The sequence below is a fragment of the Ranitomeya variabilis genome, chromosome 5 (assembly GCF_051348905.1).
Source record: "Ranitomeya variabilis isolate aRanVar5 chromosome 5, aRanVar5.hap1, whole genome shotgun sequence".
In the NCBI taxonomy this organism is placed as follows: Eukaryota; Metazoa; Chordata; class Amphibia; order Anura; family Dendrobatidae; genus Ranitomeya; species Ranitomeya variabilis.
In genome coordinates, this window is record NC_135236.1 from 247,246,681 (window position 1) to 247,267,521 (window position 20,841).

General features: G+C 38.9%; 2 protein-coding genes across 2 annotated transcripts in view; one reads left to right on the plus strand and one right to left on the minus strand.

Moving 5' to 3' along the window:
- The window catches only part of LOC143775625 (uncharacterized), a 106,067-nt gene extending 97,046 nt beyond the window's left edge, over positions 1-9,021 (plus strand). The window contains exons 18-20 of the mRNA XM_077263976.1: positions 1,126-1,244; positions 2,687-2,794; positions 6,408-9,021. Of these exons, the coding sequence (XP_077120091.1) occupies positions 1,126-1,244; positions 2,687-2,794; positions 6,408-6,434 (254 nt within the window). The 3' untranslated portion in view covers positions 6,435-9,021. The remainder of the gene's footprint in view (positions 1-1,125; positions 1,245-2,686; positions 2,795-6,407) is intronic.
- A 4,171-nt stretch (positions 9,022-13,192) lies between these two features.
- The window catches only part of LOC143775626 (uncharacterized), a 69,557-nt gene continuing 61,908 nt past the window's right edge, over positions 13,193-20,841 (minus strand). Inside the window, exons 10-13 of the mRNA XM_077263977.1 lie at positions 18,838-18,992; positions 17,818-17,927; positions 16,000-16,122; positions 13,193-13,697 (exon numbers count right to left, since the gene is read on the minus strand). Of these exons, the coding sequence (XP_077120092.1) occupies positions 13,692-13,697; positions 16,000-16,122; positions 17,818-17,927; positions 18,838-18,992 (394 nt within the window). The 3' untranslated portion in view covers positions 13,193-13,691. The remainder of the gene's footprint in view (positions 13,698-15,999; positions 16,123-17,817; positions 17,928-18,837; positions 18,993-20,841) is intronic.

A 20,841-nucleotide genomic window follows, 5' to 3' on the forward strand; every position in this document is an offset into this window, starting at 1 on the left:
TATTGAAATATTCAAGTTTCCTTTTAAAAAAAAATCAATATATTTGAAATTAAGATCCTAGGAATATTAACTATTAAAACAATTTTTAGCTCATTATTTTTGTGTAAGTTGTAAAAGAAACTAGAAAAGTAGTGTGAAACATTTTATATTCAGTTATTGAGTTTCAAAGAATTCCCTTAATAGAAAGTGGGACAGAAGTATTAAAGATGTTATCCAGGACAATTTAATTTTTTTTTTACTATGGACCTAAGAAGTAACAGGTAGGTTCTGCCCACTGCCGATTTCTGCTGTTCATGATCATGATGTCGGCAGTTACTGCTGCTCAAAACAGCAGCCAAGAAGAAGAAGAGCTGCTCGGTTAATGTGAAGCAGCAGAACCACTGGCTGGAGCGGTCAAGACTGCTCTAGACCGTCATCTGGTATAACAGGCAAGTAGCTAGCAGCTAATAGTTTTTTAGGGCCATAGTAAAACAAAATAAAGAGTCCTAGATAACACCTTTAAAGTGAAATTGTCACCATGAAAATGCAGCCCAATCTGAAGGCACCATGTTATAGAGCAGGGGCACCAAGTAGGGTGATATATAGCTTTGTGAAGAAAGGCTCAATATAATCTATGTTTTAATCATTTAACCCTCTGCTCTTTTTTGTGATTTTTGGTCCAGGGACTGAAAATCCCAGAAAGCGTAGAGGTTTAAATGTTTGATATATAGATTTCTGACAAGATATTCACTATAAACTGTGGTTTAATCTACTCATCTCCCCCTGATCTATAGCATGCTGCCTGCAGATTTTGCTGCATTTTCCTGGTGACAGGTTCCCTTTAAGTAAGTAGCCATTCATGTAGCGTTTCGACTCTTCGTTGTAGTCTACTAGGTTCTTCTTGTGCGGATTTGAAATGATGGATTCCGCAGAAAAAGCACAAACTGAGCATATCTGAACTCCTTTTGTCACTTTGCACTTAATGGTGTCATTGGAGGTTCTGTCTGAAATCTGTTTTTACAATTCACTGAATGAACCTATCAATGGCAATCTTGCTAACCACAATTGTACAGCTTGTATTTTAAAAAAATTGTACAATTGGGCATACATGGATTGATGTGTTTCTAATAATTTTAATTATTCCAGATACAAGTCCTGTAGCACCGACCAATCCACCCCCTGGAAGTTCTGTCCCAGGTTATGGAGTGGCAATTATTGTCATGTGCATCCTCCTCATATTGGCAATACCTCTTGTCATAGTCCTGGTGAGTTTCTATATGAGATGTGTCTGATGTAATTTAGGTATAGTGACTTTCTTTTATATTGCACTGCCCTTAGATAACTCACGTATTATCATGTAAACATGGTGAAATAAAATTCAACATATTTACATGATGATCTATTTGGTATAACATTTGTAATGAAGGGAAATAACTCTAAATTAATGAATACAGTAAACGCATAAAATAAAGTTTGCCATTTTGTAAAAAAATTTTTTTACAGCCATTTGTTAGAAAAGCTTAAAAATGGCAGACCAGAGTATTCCCTTAATGATGTTAATTTGCCCTATTATGGCATGTGAATATGCGTTGTCCTCAGGCAACAATGGCAAACTAAACCAAGCTTTCAAGAATGAATAAAATGTCACTACACTTTCAGGTGACTTTTCAAAATGAGAAGCAACAATCATTATTTCTGTATTTTTAGCAGTTTTTTTTCCACTCCATTAGAGGAAAGCAGTGTGTCTTTTATGTTTCCCACCTGCTTGCCTATCTCCATAGACTTTTATAGGCAGCAGGTATAATTTGATCTCTCACTGAAGACAGTTAAACAGAAGTGAATGATCAGTGCAGGTGAAGTGGCTTTATGAGTGGGGGCAAAAGGCTTTTTTTTTTCTCATGAGAGATATTACAAAGTTTTTTTTATCTTCACTTGTGTTGATTTATGAAAAAAAGATAAAAGTGTAGTTACTATTTAAAGTATGTAGGTAAAAGAGGCCAGAAACTAAAAAAACAGAATGAATTCTCATCATTAGATAATTGAAGCCAAAAAGATGATTTTCATATAATGTAAATCTACATATGCATCACACCATGTATGATGAAGAGACCTATGTAGCCGCATTTGTAATTTTATCTTATGCAATTTTGTATCTGATTGTTATTGACTCAGAATTTATTTTCATTAAAAATGTAGGGGCGGAGGGTTTATAGTCATATCGATCAAGGGTTTAGTTTGGAGAGTGATGAGGTTGCAGTCACACTGAAATCCTTGTTCCCGAAGGGACCCAAAGGGCCAGTTATCATATGATAAAATACTAATATTATACATTTATAATAGGGGCTCAGATTTTACATTGTGACCAAGCAGTCACATTTCATATTTTCTGTAGCTAATTCAGTTCACATGTATGGACATGGACACATGGCCTTTACTGTCATGAAATGAGTATGATAATCCCTCTTAGAATAAACAAACACTGGCTTTATTCTTGAAATGATCAGTAATGCTTAGATTACATAGCATTTACAAAACATAGCTTGAATCTCCTTTGGTTTCTTTTTAATTAAATTTTTTTAATTACATTTTTTTTTTTAGGAAAGAGGTTGTAGAATGGTGTTTTATTAATACATATATTAGTGGTTTCTGACAACAGTCTGAAATATTGGTCAAAAGGTTAACCAAATATTTTTCCTCTCGTTGCTAGGCCTTAAAAACTGATTTGTGTCGGAGACTTTCCAATGCTTGCTCTCTTAAGCCTCCCTATGAGCGTTATCATGGTGTTAATGCTGCATCTGCCTTGACTAATTACAGGGTAAGAGCATATTTCTATTTAAGTGAATATCTAAAAAAAGTTTAACTGCACATATATTAATAGTTTATGCCTCACCACCCATAGACACCATGGTGAAATGCTTTGTGATATACAGGTGCTTCTCACTAAATTAGAATATCTTCAAAAAGTTCATTTATTTCAATTCTTCAATATAAAAAGTGAAACTCATTATACAGAGTCATTACAAACAGAGTGATCTATTTCAAGTGTTTATTTCTGTTAATGTTGATGATTATGGCTTACAGCCAGTGAAAACCCAAAAGTTATATCAGTAAATTAAAATACTTTATAACACCAGCTTGAAAAATTATTTTAAAATATGAAATGTTGGTTTACTGAAATGTATGTTTAGTAAATGCACTCAATGGTTGGTCGGGGGTCCTTTTGCACCAATTACTGCATCAATGCGGCGTGGCATGGAGGCGATCAGCGTTTGGCTCTGCTGAGGTGTTATGGAAGAAAAGGTTGCTTTGATAGCATCCTTCAACTCATCTGCGTGGTTGGGTCTGGTGTCTTTCCTCTTGACAATACCCCGTAGATTCTGTATGGGTTAAGGTCAGGCGAGTTTGCTAGCTAATCAAGCACAGTGATACTGTGGTTTTAAAACCAGATATTGGTGCTTTTGGCAGTGTGGACAGGTGCCAAGTCCTGCTGGAGAATGACATTTCCATCTCCATAAAGCTTGTCGGCAGAGTGGAAACTTCACACTAGACCTCAAGCAGCTTGGATTGTGTGCCTCTCCACTCATCCTCCAGACTCTGAGACCTTTATTTCCAAATTAAATGCAAAATTTACTTTCACCTGAAAACAACACCTTGGACCACCGAGCAACAGTCCAGTTCTCCTTCTCCTTGGCCCAGATAAGATGCTTCTGGCATTGTCTATTGGCCATGAGTGGCTTGACACAAGGAATGCGACACTTGTAGCCCATGTCCTGGATACATCTGTGTGTGGTGGCTCTTGAAGCAATGACTCCAGCATCAGTCCACTTCTTGTGAATCTCCCCAAAATTTTTGAATGGCCTTTAATAATCTTTATTTTTATAAAGCGCTAACATATTCAGCTGCGGTTTACACTTTGCACACATTATCTTCGCTGTCCCCAATCTAAATTCCCTATCAGTATGTCTTTCGAGAGTGGGAGGAAACCGGAGTACTTGGAGGAAACCCACGCAAACATGAGGAGAACCTACAAACTCCTTGCAGATGTTGTCCTAGGTGAGACTGCAGTGCTAACCACTGGCCACCGTGCTTGCCTTTTCTATCAATCCTTTCAAGGCTGCGGTTATCCCGGTTGCTTGTGTGCCTTTTTCTACCATCCTTTTTCTTTCCACGCAACTTTCCATTAATATGCTTGGATACAGCATTCTGTGAACAGCCAGCTTCTTTAGCATAACTTTTGTGACTTACCCTCCTTGTAGAGTGTGTCAATGACTGCCTTCTAGACATGTGTCAAGTGAGCAGTCTTCCCCATGATTGTGGAGCCTATTGAAACAGACTAAGGGACCTTTTTAAACGATTATGAAGCCTTTGCAGATGTTTTTTGTAACGTATTCTAACTTACTGAGATAATGACTTTTGGGTTTTAATTGGCTGCAAGCCATAATCATAAATATTAAACAGAAATAAATACTTGAAATTGATCACTCTATATAGTACTGTTTATAAGATTCACTTTTTGCACTGAAGAACTGAAATAAATTAACTTTTTGATGATACTCTAATTTTGTGAGAAGCACCTGCACACCTGTTTAACCATCAAATGCAGTAGGACAAGGCATTGCTACAGTCCATGCAAGTGTACAATAATCCGTATTTCAGGAATTTACATTTAGACAGTTTGTATAATTGAGAACTAGTCCTTGTGGATCTGATTTATTTCTTTTCAATTCACTCCTTCAAAGAATAATTTAACAATGTTAACCAGTAAGTTGCATTGTCCATAATCAATAGCCTGCTTATAACCTACATAAGTTAAGCAGACTATACCAGGAGTAATATATCATGTGTGCTAACTTACAGGTCAAAGGGGGGGGGCTGCTTGCCACCTCAAAGAGGTTGCCTCAGAAAGTAATTAAATGGCCCGTCGCACAAATCAAACAAGAGCCTACCCTTGTCACATGCCATTATGGTCTGCAGTTTGATGAAACACATCTCCTGAGACCTGTGTCTCAACTGACAGAGGAGCTGAAACGTAATCACACACACTTTCCAGTGAGCTGCCAAAAATGGCTTTGATAGGAGAAGAAATAAATAATCTTTTAAGTTGACTCAGCATGAAAGATTTTTTTAAGCCTTGGTCCTCTGAATGTAGTCAGCTCTTTCACACTTTAGCTCATTATGCAAATTGTCTCTTCAGAGAGGAAGAGAACTAGAACTCTAGTGCCACCTATTGGAAGGTAGCAATCCTAGGAGTCAAAGTCGACCCTTTAACGAGCCTTGTCACATGACTTAGGATAATAGCCAAACCATGTGACAAGGCTCGTTAAAGGGTCGACATTGACTCCTAGGATTGCTACCTTCCAATAGGTGGCACTAGATTTCTAGTTCTCTTCCTCTCTGAAGAGACAATTTGCATAATTAGCATATTTCCCAGAGGAGCATTGCGGCTTTAAGTCTCCTCACCTCGACATGCTTATCATGTCATTCTCCGCAAGGAGAAACAATACTTCTCCGATCACACTTTAGCTCACAAAGGTATACGTGTTTACTATACAGCTCCTCATGGAGACACAGGTCTCTGGAGTAGAGATGAGCGAATTAGATCAGGTCCCTGCTTATTCGGCAAGCTATAGCGCTTACCGAATAAGATACAGCGGTAACCCGGATACATAGAGCACGACAGCTGATCAGCTGTTCGACTTTGTAGCTTATTCGGTATCTCAGGAGTTGTTTCTTCAGACTGCAAATAGTCTTGATAAGTGACTAAGACAGAATGCAGCTTGACTTACTTGAAGTTTTATTACATTCTTAGAGAACCTCTTTAAACACAACTAGAAACATAAGTTCATATCTTGCTTTTAGCAATTAGATATAGGAAAGAGCAGTAAAACATACCTTTCTGTGGGGGGAAGGGAGGGGAAATTGAAAACAAAATAAGAGGTACATTTGCACATTTTAGTGCATTTTCTTGTGCCTCATTGCTTTTTTGATCATGGGAATATAATACAAGATCTTGGCTAGGTAGTCTAAATTTAGTTATACTATATCACATCTTGTTTTTACACTATGATTAGTATGCATCAGGAATATTCTGGTGATTTAGGTGCCAACCTTGAGTTACTGAGTACATCAGACATCCTAATTGTCCCCAATATCTGCTGTTGAGGAAAACTAGGATCAGGCATGTTTGATTTGAACATTAAGCAAAGTACTGCCTGAGGTGTCAGAGGAGACGTAATGTGTATGATCTATATTGGATTTAATGTCACTTACAGACCCTGTCATCCTTTGCCATCATTAATGCTAATCCTATGTACACTATCATTTATAGTCCATTGTAGATCAGGCACGGAATTAGATATGGATAATATTTTTTTATTCTTGCTTCTGAATGTTTATTTTTTTAAAATCTAATTCTCTCCATTTTCCAGACTCATTCCTACGATTTTCCACATTAATTAACTCAAAAATGAAACCGTAGGATGCACAGCCATATGGACTTTTTACAACATTCACCCAATTCCCATAAATTCCTTGGAGGACACAACAATCATTTATTTGTCAAAAATAGATTTTCATGAAAGATTATTCTCATGGAAAAATACAGCAAAGTCTTTTTAGCCTAGATGATGCCATCTCTCTCATTTACCCTGTATGCAACATTGTGGGACATTTTCTACATCTACAAAAAAAAAATCACTGCACATGTAATCAATTTCTTTATTGTATTATCTTCATCTGAAGTGTTTGGGACTGAATATTGGCATTAACCAACATGTCTACCATTATTTATCTCAGTGATTCATATCCATTTGACAGTAATAGACTCCTTTAAAGAGAATTTCAGTCACATTGAACTTCTACTATGTATCCTACCTGAAAGAACAAGGATATTGCACAGGATAAAGTATTTTATGGTTGTGTAATCTGACAGTGCTTGGTTGGCGAATGTGGCTGTTCTCATAGCAAAATGGCCATTTGGTTTGCGGTTTAGACCGAAGATGATCCAAGTTCAACTGCTGTTGTCTTCTGAAAATCCCTGATCAGGCTCCAAAGAATTCTAAATGCGAATCACTGCTTTATCAGACACAGTTACCTTTATGGTAGAGCAAGAGGAGTGGTTTTACACACAGTGCTTAGAAAAAAAAATTATCACAAGAATGCCAGGAAAAATGCCACAAAAATACAACATTCATTCGAAAAACAAAGAACTCTGCTGTCAAATAGTAGAGAAATATGAAACGCTTTTGTGTTATTGCCTTTTCACATTGTGTGTTTTTTTAATTCAGCATTCCCTAGGCATGGGATTTTTGTATCCATTTTTCAATAGCGTTTCTATTCTTCAACCTCCTCACCACCACCACCACCACCACCACGTGTCTTGTGCAAGCAACCTCTCCAAGGGTCCCATTCAGTTTGATAGCAGGGACATTTTAGGAAAAATTCCTTTTGTATTTATAGTGCTTTTCTCATTAGAATTATTTGATAGCAAGGTATATGCAGCATAATTATTGCATGAAGTTGTCCTAATATAAGGGACTCTGTTCTGCAATTTCTCATCCTATATGATGACCAAATTAAAAGGTCAGATGGGTTAAAGATGAGGAAACGTGATCATAAAAAATTATTTCTGAAAATCCAACATTAAACACCTGACTGCTGCTGCCTGGTTGCAGGGTCAGGTGAGCGGTGGTAAGGATGTCCTCACTTCCTGTCCGGCATTGACAGCCAAAATGACAGCGCTGGAGCAGAGAGGCAGAAGGTGGGGATTACACTAGGACTATATTTTCTTTTATTTTTATTACAGGGTAGCTTTGCACTGATCAATATAAATATATAGCGGAAGCCCCTGTAAGCTAAGATTTCTATTTATTATTGTATATTTTTCTTTGTTATACATTCTTTATTTAAAGAATAGACAAACCATAGCAATATACATAGTATCCCTTTACTAAGTAACACATAAAAGAAACTGATAAAATACAGATAACATGCCCTGTTAAAAGCTTTTTCTATGTATGTAAAACAAGGTAAGGGTTAGTGCATGTGCTGCATTTCTGTTACATTCAGCTTCTATGGGGCCTAATGTACCTCGGATTTTATACAAAGGTCTTATTGTCAGAGTCCTTTTGAATCAAAGAGAAAAATCATAGCATGCTCTTACAGTATTACAGAAATATTCTCCATAAGCAACATGTCAAATATAGGCCAGAACAGGATGAAGGTTCAGGGACCGCCAACTGAATGTGCACATGAAGTCTATGGAATAGGATTGACTAGTAAAAGGTAAAACCTGGATTTGCATGCTCGGGATACCAATTTAAGACTGTTTTTCCCAAAGAGATCAGCTATTCTAACATTTAGGGCTTGGGGAGCGAGAATCGGGTCAATTATGCAAATTACGCTATAATCGATATCTCCGATTTAAGTTTGATCCAATTCTCTAGGATGAGCAAATTGGAACACACTCTGAGAAGATGAACAAAATGTCTCCATCTTCTCCATTGTGTCAGTGCACAGGCATTAGCCTGCCCTTAGAAGTCATCCGAGTACAGTTTGAGGATCTCCACACCCATAGACCTGCCTGGTCAAGCGAGATCCAAATATTGGATCAAACTCTGACAGATGGTTTGAGGAAAAAAAGATAAATCCGATATGCACACAGCCACCCATAAACCAACATTGGTCCGAGTGTAACCTCATGTTTGGCAAATCCCACCAAGACCAATAATATGGCTGTTTGCAGCTGCCCTATTTGGTCCACAAAATACAACATCTCTAAATACATTGTATATTTTTAAGCCCTTTTAAATGTGCTCTGTGGCTTCCATTTCTAACAGAAGCCAAGTGAGGAGTTCATAACACAGATTCAATCTGCTTTAAATTAACTCCATCACATTTCATCAAAGTTTTTTCTTTAAAAACCTAACCAGGTTTGCAAAGAAAGTTCCATCACAATTGTGAGCACGGCTTTACATCTATGTTAGCATGTTATATTGTTAGTGTTTCAGGAATGTGTAGAAAATTCTAATAAAGTTTTTAAAATGGACTTTCATTCAATATACATTGGATTTTTTGTGCCAGATTCACAAATGTATTTTTTCTGTTCACAATATACAGTTACTCGGTAGCATTATATAAAATCTCTGCAGACAGGTCTACTCTAGCCAGAATTACTCGATGCAATTTGTGAAGAATTGTTTTTACCGAAAGAACACAAAACCTGTCCAATGCCATACAAGGGTATGTTCATGAGAAAACCCCCAGGTTAATTTACACACAACCAACACATCATAAAACACACAAATTATTGTGCACACTTATATGTGGGTAAAGGAAGGGTGCAAGATATACAGGTGCAGTCATGGGTTCTGAATAAAAAAGGCTACCAGTCTGCTTCAGCTTGGCTGGTTGTCAAAAATAGAATAGACCCATCACTCTACAGCTGAGGGTTGCAGCGTGCAGTTTTACCATGCTGGTTATTAAAAAAAAATAAAAGGGGAACCCATGCAGTGTGTTTTATTTAATTTACTTATCCGCTGCACTTGCTCTGTTATTAGCAACACAAGGCATAGGCTGATGGTAGTACTACTCAATCAACGCTAGAGTTGAGCGAATTTGTTCGCATTCCCTCTTATTCGGCAAGCTATTGCAGTTATCTAATAAGCTGCAGAGGGAACCCGGCTTCCTGGACCGCACAGGCTGATCAGTGCCACGGCTGCATGTGTTACAGGCACAGAACATGCATGGACAGTCCAACAAACAAGCTCTCCATGCATGTGCTGTGATTGGTGTTGCATGTGTCGCAGCTGTGTCAATCAGCTAGCATGATCCATGAAGCCAGGTTGCCTCTGCAGTCAATGCCACTCTGACCAGAGGAAATTTTTATTTTCATTTTTTTTTTACTGCTGGTCAAAGCTGTTGGTGCACTGATTGGCGATAATGATCTTACCACCGATCAGAAATGCCAGTGTTTCTCCTGTCATGAAGAGGACATCGTAGAAGACACCCAATATTAGAGTTCAGAGTGCCAAACCCGAACAGTAACCTAAATCTCCTGCAGAAGTCAGTGTTCAGGGTCTATGCTCAAACAGTAACATTTAGGGTCCTTTCTGAACTCCATCTGTTTTGGGCTCACCCATCAATCAATTTTGATCTTTGCCATGCAAACAGTCTTATTAATGGCCAAATAACTTCTACCTATCTGGCAGGGGAAGACATAAGAAATCCAGGAGGTAACCAAGAGTGTATTTAATACCACACAGCAGTATAAGACTTCTTAGGCTACCTAAATTGTATAGACTGTGTAAAAATAATCCTTTTTTGGAGGAGGGGGTAGATGCATGCATTTCAGTTTACAAACAGGTGGTACAAACTGAAGATGCTGTGGCATTTTCACATACTTGGGTGCAATAATTGACTTATCCCTACACCGTACAGGCATAAAATTGTGTTCTTTGTTTAGCTGCTATGTTTTATACTGCCTGTGATATCATTTCAGATTGGCTGTGTAACTATGTGATCAGGTTGCTGCAGGTCATTATAAGGAAGCCCATGCTGCCCGACCAGATGCCACTAGCCTGCTCACCAAATATGCAGAATGGGTGAAATGGTGCTGGGCATTCTTTTAACTACAAAATGTGAATCTTCTCACAGACTGTTTTAATTAGTGCAAAACCAGGGATTTCAGAAAATTCTACCCTAACTCAATCCTCCGCTGATCAATATGCTCATCTCTAAGAAGAACCAAGTCATTATGCTTTTAGAGAGAAGTGCTGGCTCTATAGAAAGAAAAGTAGTTGCAGTTTTGTCAATGCTAACAATATTGCAGGATTCCATTTCATATAACCAACACTACCTCAGTGCTTCTTATCTTGGTGGGCCAAGTTCAAAGTATGTGGTTCTAAAGTCTAATCTCAATAGTTCTTTAGTAGTATAAAAACTTTCACTTTTTTGTAATACAGCTTTGGTTTGGAGCCACAGATTTAGAGCTAAGAAATTAGAATCTTTCATTGAACTAGGAGAATGACAATTGTAGGAAAACAGCAGCAAAGAGATTGCGAAAGCATAGATTTGTGTACAACCTCAGCCATTTGCTGCTTCTACATAAAACACATGGGGCAAGTTTATGAAACAAAAAATAGTGTTATTTTAGCCTATTTCATTAAGTTGGTGCTGAATGAGGGTGTATTTAATCAATTGTCAATGATTAGGTAGAAAAGCAATAGCAAGTTGTATAGATTTTAAAGAGCCACTCCTCCCATCAAAGTGTTCATCCTCTTAGTATATTACAGTTATATAGCACTGTGTACTTACAATTGCTCATTTTGCCTTTCTACTCAGCAAATTTTTCTCTTTGCTGCTCTATGTTGAAAACAGGAAGATTTTTCCCTGAATTTATCATTCCTCTCTACAACTCCTGACCCAGCTGCTCCCCTCCCCCCTGCCTGGGACTTTTGCAGTGACTCACGACTCATACAGAGAAAATTCAGCTCCTGTTTCTACATAGAGCCAAGAAGGATCTAGCTAGACTGCTTTGAAATCATTTGATGTCAGACATAAGGGAAAACAGAAAAATTTAAACTGTAAGAAGAGCAATTGTAAGTACACAGTGCTATATAATATGATGACTGCAATATATTAAGAGGATAAAAACTTTGATGGGAGGACGAGTACTACTTTAGAAACAAGAACATTTGGATAACTTGACTTAATCAAAGTTAACAATTAACCCCTTACTGACCTCGGACGGGATAGTACGTCCGATGTCAGCTCCCCTGCTTTGATGCAGGGCTCCGCGGTGAGCCCGCATCAAAGCCGGGACATGTCAGCTGTTTTGACCAGCTGACATGTGCCCGCAATAGCTGCGGGTGAAATCGCGATTCACCCGCCGCTATTAACTAGTTAAATGCCGCTGTCAAACGCAGACAGCGGCATTTAACTACCGCATCCGGCCGGGCGGCCGGAAATGACGGCATCGCCGACCCCCCTCACATGATCGGAGGTCGGCGATGCTTCTCCATTGTAACCATAGAGGTCCTTGAGACCTCTATGGTTACTGATCGCCGGTAGCTGTGAGCGCCACCCTGTGGTCGGCGCTCACAGAACACCTGATTTTCTACTACATAGCAGCGAACAGCAGATCGCTGCTATGTAGCAGAGGCGATCGTGCTGTGCCTGCTTCTAGCCTCCCATGGAGGCTATTGAAGCATGGCAAAAGTTAAAAAAAGGTTAAAAAAAGTGAAAAAAATAATAAAAAATATATAAAAATTTAAATCACCCCCCTTTCGCCCCAATCAAAATAAATCAATAATAAAAAAAAAAAAATCTACACATTTGGTATCGCCACGTTCAGAATCGCCCGATCAATAAAAAAAAACATTAACCTGATTGCTAAACGGCGTAACGAGAAAAAAAATCGAAACGCCAGAATTACGTTTTTTTGGTTGCCGTGACATTGCATTAAAATGCAATAACGGGCGATCAAAAGAACGTATCTGCACCAAATTGGAATCATTAAAAACGCCAGCTCGTCACGCAAAAAATAAGCCATCAACCGACCCCAGATCATGAAAAATGGAGACGCTATGAGTATCAGAAAATGGCGCAATTTTTTTTTTTTTTTTTAGCAAAGTTTGGAATTTTTTTTTCACCACTTAAGTAAAAAATATCCTAGTCATGTTAGGTGTCTATGAACTCGTAATGACCTGGAGAATCATAATGGCAGGGCAGTTTTAGCATTTAGTGAACCTAGCAAAAAAGCCAAGCAAAAAACAAGTGTGGGATTGCACTTTTTTGCAATTTCACCGCACTTGGAATTTTTTTTCCCCGTTTTCTAGTACACGACATGGTAAAACCAATGATGCCGTTCAAAAGTACAACTCATCCCGCAAAAAATAAGTCCTCACATGGCCAAATTGACGGAAAAATAAAGTTATGGCTCTGGGAAGGAGGGGAGTGAAAAACGAACACGGAAAAACGAAAAATCCCACGGTCATGAAGGGGTTAAGAACCTGTGTATTTGGTGATTGGTTTATTGTATCATGCACATTTGAGGTTATCAGTTATGAATTACCTAATTATAATAAGACACAAGACAGCATGTTCGTATGGAATATACATTTGTGTTTATACACTAGACTTGCCATATGCTAGTTTCAGTTCATACAGTAAAGCAGCTCTATAGAATTGGTGCACCCAGTGAAGCAACACACAAGACATTTCACTTTTTTATTAAACACCTCTAAAGTTGATTAATAGACAGGAGACAAAAGTATTCAAACATTTGACATAAATCATTTAACAAACGTAAAAGAAAAAAAAAAAAGTGAAGAAAAAAATAAAAAAAAATAGAAGCATAAGAAAGTTACTCCCAGGGTGTTCGGAGATATCTTTAAGTAAAAATAAAGTTGAAGGACAAATCACTTAATTTTTTACACATTTACAAAAATGCTGGTTCAGTCACCAGTAACAAGGATGTTCATTCCCTTTTGAGGTGTTTTGCCTTTAAAAAGGAGGAGCTTAAGGAGAAAATATCCTTCATTAAAATATGCAAGTCATTGTTCAGACACCACATCCACCACGTGTAGAGCAGATATAGAGCCAGCTGACACTGCCTGGTAAAAGCACAGCTCCCACTCACTAATGCTTCCAGTGAGTCTCATGGCCACTTCTTAATCTTAAGTTCTCCATGTGTACTGGGCAAAAGGTCAGAATTAAGGCTGTGCAAGAAATAAAATGTATATTAATTGAAAACACAAGATAAATAAGTGGAAACAAGAGTTTTATTACATAAATCACTCGAGACCAAGACTGATTGTGCCAGGGTAGGAGTGGTGTGCCAGGAGTAGCAGATGTGCACAAATTTATTATAAAAAAATGAAAGGGAAACCAATTACTTGGAACTAGAGATTAGCAAATCAGGCAAAATTTGAATTTGCCATTTTTGTGGGAAATTTGTTTTGCAGAGAAGTTACTCTCTATGAAATGAATGGACTACAAAAGGATAAGAAAAATAAAAAAAAAGTTACACTCTTTATTTTCTCACCTCTCCAGCCCCCCTCCACTTCAGTGGTGGGGATGAGAAGGCACACAAAGAACTGGATGGGTGACACTGAACACTTCGTTACCAGGCTAGGACTTTTGACTGATGTTGCGTAATTTCACAATCTTATAATGTGTGCCGTGACCTTGTGTGGAAACTTATTCTGGGGCTGCAGCTCTTGGCAGCTGTGGTAAGAAGCACCAAGGACCAAATGGGTTACTCAGTAGCAGGTGAGGTGTGCAGTAAGTAAAGTACTTATTCTCCAATCTTAATAGCCAAAAAGTTAACTTATTTCAGTTCTTCAATATAAAAAAAGTGAAACTGCTTATATAGAGCCATTACAAACAGAGCGATCTATTTCAAGTGTTTAGTTATGTCAATAATGATTATGACCTACAGCCATTGAAAACCCATAAGTCATTATCTCAGCAAATTAGGGTAATTAACAAAAAAAACACCTGCAAAGGCTTAATAAATTACGGTAACTTTTTGAGGATATTCTAATTTTGTGAGAAGCACCTGTATATTACATGGGACTTGAAGGATGCAGCAGCTCCCACTATGCACCCAGTTATCTTGTCACCGTTGGGTCTGAAGGAGGAAGCGCCATTAGAGCCTCCTATATGTTGTGCACTCAGCGGTTTTTTTTAGCTCTGTGTATACAGCAATAGGGAAGGGAAAGGCCATAATAAAGGTTTTCCTTTTTATCTGCATCAAGATTATTTTAAATTATTCTTTATCACATGGCAAAGTATTTTTTCCAGTACATTCTTTATGCAAAAAAAAAAAAATCGGAAGAATATAACCAAGTTCTGAAATACAAACTGGCCCATTTATTGCAGCAGAATTGTTCCTCAATACATGTAAAGGTGTGATTGTCTCTAGAAGTAGTCCCAGCTACTCTAATACACAAATGGTAAAGTAGTGTGCATTGAGGCTGTTAAGGGGCAACAAATGTACTAAGGAGCAATAAGGCTGTCACTTTGTGCTACTGTATGGCATGCATATCATGGCTTCTAGGGGATAATAGCTCTGATTACCCAACACCCTACATAGAATCTGATGTATATGTACTTACAATGTGGTCCCATAGTTCTACAGCCATATGGCACTTGTAGAATGAGCATTTATGAATCCATACTATAGCATGAGCTCTTAAAAGTGAACCTATCAGCAGGATTTTGTGCAGTAAACTATAGGCACTGCCAGGTTAGCGCTGTTATACTGATTAACATGGTACCTTGGTTGACTAAACATCCACAAGACTGATGTCATCTGTATTTGCAGTTTTCATTTAATGAGTTTCTCATTTAAAAAAATGCAACTTCAGCAAAATGGCGACAGTGCATGTGCAGCAGCATTTGTCGCTTGCCGATAGATGCTACTGCGCAAGCGCCACTGCCATTTTGCTGCATCCGAATCTTTTCTCCTCAAATCAAATTGAGCCTCCAGCAGTGCTTGCGCAGTAGCATCTATCGGCAAGCTATAAATGCTACTGTGCATGCGCTGCCATTTTGCTGGAAAAAAAAATTAAAAATCGGCTGTAGCAATATGGCACCAGCAGATGCATGCTACTGTGCATGCGTTGTTGCCGGTCCCATTTTGCTGAAATAGGAATTTTTTTTGTAAGCCAGCAATATTTTATACATTATGACATAAGCCCTTAAGGAGGAATCACAAAGACAACACACAAATCCCATTAACTGAAAACTATAAATACAGATAATGCAACAACCGCAAGACAGATTTCATCAACCAAGGCATCATTGTAATCAGTATAACGCCGCCAACCTAACAGTGCCTGTAGTTTACTTTGCAAAATCCTGCTGCTGACCAGTTTGCTTCCACAAAAAAAAAAAAAAAAAAAAAAAGAAGGAACCTTCCAACACTATGTACAAGATTGAATAATTTATAGTACTACCAAACATCATAGACCATGACCAAATGAGGTTTTTAGATTCCGAAATTACTTTACTTACTTGCTCAATGGATTCTCTAAATGCTCGGTTATCCATCTCAAAGTGATGACTTTGGTTATCAAAATCAGGTCGCCTCTGAATAGTGGCCTTTTGTCTACGACCAAGTATTCTGGTTTTAATACACTGGAAGAAAAAAAAAAAAAAAAAGTTATGAGCTTAAGTAAAATATTTGGCTAGGAGCCTCTACTTTGGGAGGAACAATGTTCAAAGCTCATTTTGATTGCTTTAACAGTTATTACAGTGTAAAATTATGCAAAAGAAAATACAGGCAGGAGCAAATACTAAGACAAGACCTAAGCACTATCCTGCCCTTCTCTACAGAATATATTGTTGAGAAACAGGTAGCAAGGAAACCGTTTCGGGGACTTCTAGCTTATATACTAGGAAAGATCTTTGAATAAATTAAACAGCGTATATGCAAGTACTTTTATAAGAATACAGTAATTAACCAGAGCCAGCATGGGTTTGTAGCAAACAAGTAATGGAATCACTGACTGTCAAGGAAATGCGGTAGATATACTCTATCTTGACTTCAGGAAAGATTTGATAAAGTATCTGATACGATACGTATTGAAAAACAAATGAACAAGTATGAGATTGATAAGGCTATGGCTAGATGATAGTGATTCAGTGATTGTACTCAAAAAGGGTTAATAAATGGTTGCACATCCAATTGGAAGAGTGTTTCAAGTGGGGTACAACAAGACTGTCCTGGCCCCAGTGTTCAACATTTTTATAAATTATCTAGTTGGGGAACTGAAGGTAAACTAATCAAATTTGCAGACTATGCAAAGCTATGAGGGATAGCCAACACTAGAGAAGACAGAAGGAATTCAGAAGGATCTAAATCTTTAATGATGGGCAGCGACTGAGTGGTATTTAACAGGGAGAAATGCAAGATTCTACATCTGGCCAAGAAAGACAAATAAGGACATCTACAGAATGGAAGAAAATCAAGCTAAGCAACAGCACATGTGAAAAAGACTGGGTATACTAATAGATCAAAGACCACACACACACGAGTCAGTGTGATACAGCAAAAAAAAAAAAAAAAAAAAAGGTAAAACAGTTCCAGGATGTATTAAGAGAAGCTTATACTCTAGACCACATTAAATAATTAATCCCCCCTGTGCTCCTCCTTGGTCAGGCCTCATCTGGAATACTGTGTCCAGTTCTGGGCGCCACATTTAAAAAACACGACTTAGAAAAACTGGAGCAAGTTCAGAGAAGAGCTATCAGGATGGTGAGCAGACTCCAAGCCATGTCCTACGAGAAAAGAAACGGATAAGGAATCTGGAAATGTTTAGCATGCAAAAAAGGCAAAGTGGAGACTTAATAGCAGTCTGTAAATATCTGAAGGGATGTCTCAGTGTAGAGGGACCATCCTTATACTTATTGCACATGGAAACACGAGAAGAAATGAAACTGAAAGGGAGAAGATACAGATTAGATACTAGAAAAAGCCTTTTGACAGTGAGGGTGATCAATGAGTGGAACAGGCTTCTACAAGAGGTGGCGAGTTCTCCTTCAAATGGAAGTCTTCAAAACAGAGGCTGGACAGATACCTGTCTGAGTTGGTTTAGTGTATCCTGCTTTGAACATGGGGTTGGATATTTTGGCCCTAGATGTCCCTTCCAACTCTAACATTCTATGATTTTATCTGGAAACCAATTCTTGTGCTGGGCTTTTTACCATTGTTAATCAGTTTGAGAGAAAACTTATGTTTGCAACTTATCACAATTCATGAGGACCCTTGCATATAAATTGAAAAACTCTTAAGTAGGAAGTCAGCACAACAAAAAATAAAACACAACATACCACAAAGAGAACGATGGGGAAGATTAGGATGCAAAGTCCGCACATTACAATTATGGCTACACCAAAGCCAGGAAAATCAATATACTCATAAGCTGGTCCAGGACTGGAATCTAATTTGAACAAGAAATATAGAACATTTTGTAACTGCAGTGTAAAGTCAAATATAGTTCATGTCATACATCTTTTTACTGTCTATAAATTCAGTTAATTAGAAAAGGGAGATTTGGAGCAGTATTCAAAAGTAAGGATCTTTTTGTGATTACACATTTGTTCTTGAGTTTGCAATATTTTGCACACAAATTTAAACTTTTAAAACCTGTTAAACATTAGCAGTATGCTTACAGACACTTGCAGGTACGGACTGGGAGTGAAATTCAGCCCTGGTATTTGAAATTACACAGGCCCATGGTGTCCCCGCCCCCGAGCACCAGATGGGCATATATTACTAATATTACCCTGGATGTTGGAAAGCAAGATTTACTACAAGAGGAATATTTCTAATGATACCTGTGGCCTGCTGGGGTAAGTGACGAAGTCAGCAACTATGTGCTCTGTCAAAACTCTTAGCAGTATGGGTATCTTAAGAACACAGATTCTGCTAACAACGTAGCAAACAAGGCAGCCCGCAACCAGACAGGCCCTTCTGGCATTTGCCAGAATTGCTAGGTGGCCAGTCCGGCCCTGGACACTTGTAATGGAACTTATTAGTGCATTGTGATATGAAAATAGCAAACAAATTGATGCACAAATAAACCACCACAATAGCCATTAAAATAAAGTTTTAGGGTTGGCCTCTTTTACTCTACAATAGCAGAGAGTGAACGAAAAAAATATTTTTAATAAATTTGCCATTTTGGGAGGCATCACAGTACTTTCAATGCACCAAGTATAATTTAATCTTTTTTAGTGTCACCCATTCAGTAATTAACACAACATGACAGGACAACAGTGACCATATTTTTTTAAACTGGACTGAACACGTTTTTATTCCTCAGTAGTCCTTTGTTTCAACCATCTTACCTCCGACAATGATAGATGTAAAATCCACTTTATATGTTGAAGATCCCAAACTGCCATCAGATCCAAGATTTTTAAGCAAGAGTTTGAGAACCTCTTCACTACCAGGTGCCGGAAACAGATACAAGAGGTCTCCTTTGCAAACTACAGAGCCACTCCTATTCAAACATGAAATACCATTAATGGATGACAGTCCTTAACACAAAGGCCGGCGTCACACTAGAGAAGTTTTACGGACGTATGAGAAGCGCAAAAACAACGCATTGCACACGGACCAATGTTTCTCTATGGGGCAGCTCCTATCTGCCGTTTATTTCGCAGCCGTATTTTATGGGCTGAGAAGATTGAAGTATGCTGCTTTTGTCATATTGCACAAAAAAAATGCCATATTTACAGTGTGGGACATGAATGACTGCACGCCGTAAAGGTTTGGGATATTGTTGCTTTTTTTGTGTTTTTTTTTTTTTTTTTTTTTACAGAACGAGGGTCTTCAGGTGGATTAAGTATACAATAAAAAGATTTTAAAACACCATGTGTATTTATTTAATTAAAATACTTTATTAATAGATGTGTGTGTATTATTAACCCTTTACTACTATTGGATTAATCATGGATAGGTGTCTTATTGACATCTCTCCATTATTAACCAAGCTTAATGTCACCTTACATTAGCAAGGTGACATTAACCCTTTATTACTCCATATCCTACCGTTACTCGGGAGTGGGAAGAGAGAGGCTAAGTGCCAGAATAGGCGCATCTTACAGATGTGCCTTTTCTGGGGTGCCTGGGGGCAGATGTTTTTAGCCAGGGGGGCAATAACCATGGTCCCTCTCTAGGCTATTAATATCTGCCCTCAGTCACTTGCTTTCCCACTCTGGTGGAGAAAATTGCGCATGAGCCCACGCCAGTTTCTTCCGTGATTCAACCCTTTATTTTAACAGCTAGAGCCACCAAATTTTGCACACAGACACTTCTTACATTAGTAGTGCGGAATATGTTAAAAAAAAATAAGGGATATGAAATGGTTTACTGTATGTAAACCATGTCTCATATCCTGTCGGGTTTGATAAGGAGTTAGCAAAAACCAGCAATTGAATTACCGGCTTCTCTGCTATCTAGCGCTGCATGAGAAAAAAAAAATTATAATACACATACACACACACACACACACATACATATACATATACATATACATATACATATATATATATATATATATACACACATATATACATACATACACATACATACACACACACACAGGGCCGGCGTCAGCACCCGGCGTACCTGGGCAAGTGCCGGGGCCCTGAGAAGGCGAGGGGCCCACTCGCCATCAGGGACACCGACGTGCGCAGTGGACGCTTCATGAGACTGTCTGAGATCGGGCTCTGAGCTCTCCGTGAGTCGGCACAGACATGAGATTGACTGTGCGCTCCGTGAGACGGAGACTTAATGACGGCTATAGGGCACTGAGCACACTGTAAGACGGCAGAGGGGCTGTCAGCGGCTGGAGTTGCAGTTGATGTCAGGCTGCTGTGGCTGCTGCAGGCAGTGAGGGCGGAGCCGCAGAGCTCAGGCTCATACACCCGGCGCCGCCACTCTTCTCACCTGGCGGCTGGGGCCTTACAAGGAGTGCGCCTGCAGCAACGCAGGGCTCCGGGGACGTCTGGTCTGCACTCCCGCGCATGTAGCAGATGGAGGTACCAGGGTTGGCATGGGAGTGTTGAGCTGCCCCAGGGCTCAGCGCCCTGCTGTTGCCCCTGGCACTGGGTAAGTCCACACCCATCACAGGGCGCTATTTGTACCCAGCACTTACTATCTTGCGCTGCTGCCACTCATAGCTGCTGTAAATAGTGACCCCAAACAGCGCCATATATGTGCTGTGACCCCCAATTGTCTGCACCCCTGTATCGTGTGTGATCTTGTAAGTGGGAGCAGACATGGTATAGCGAGAACCCCTATATATCTTTATGTACCCCTAAATGCCTGTCTGTGTGCACCCCCAT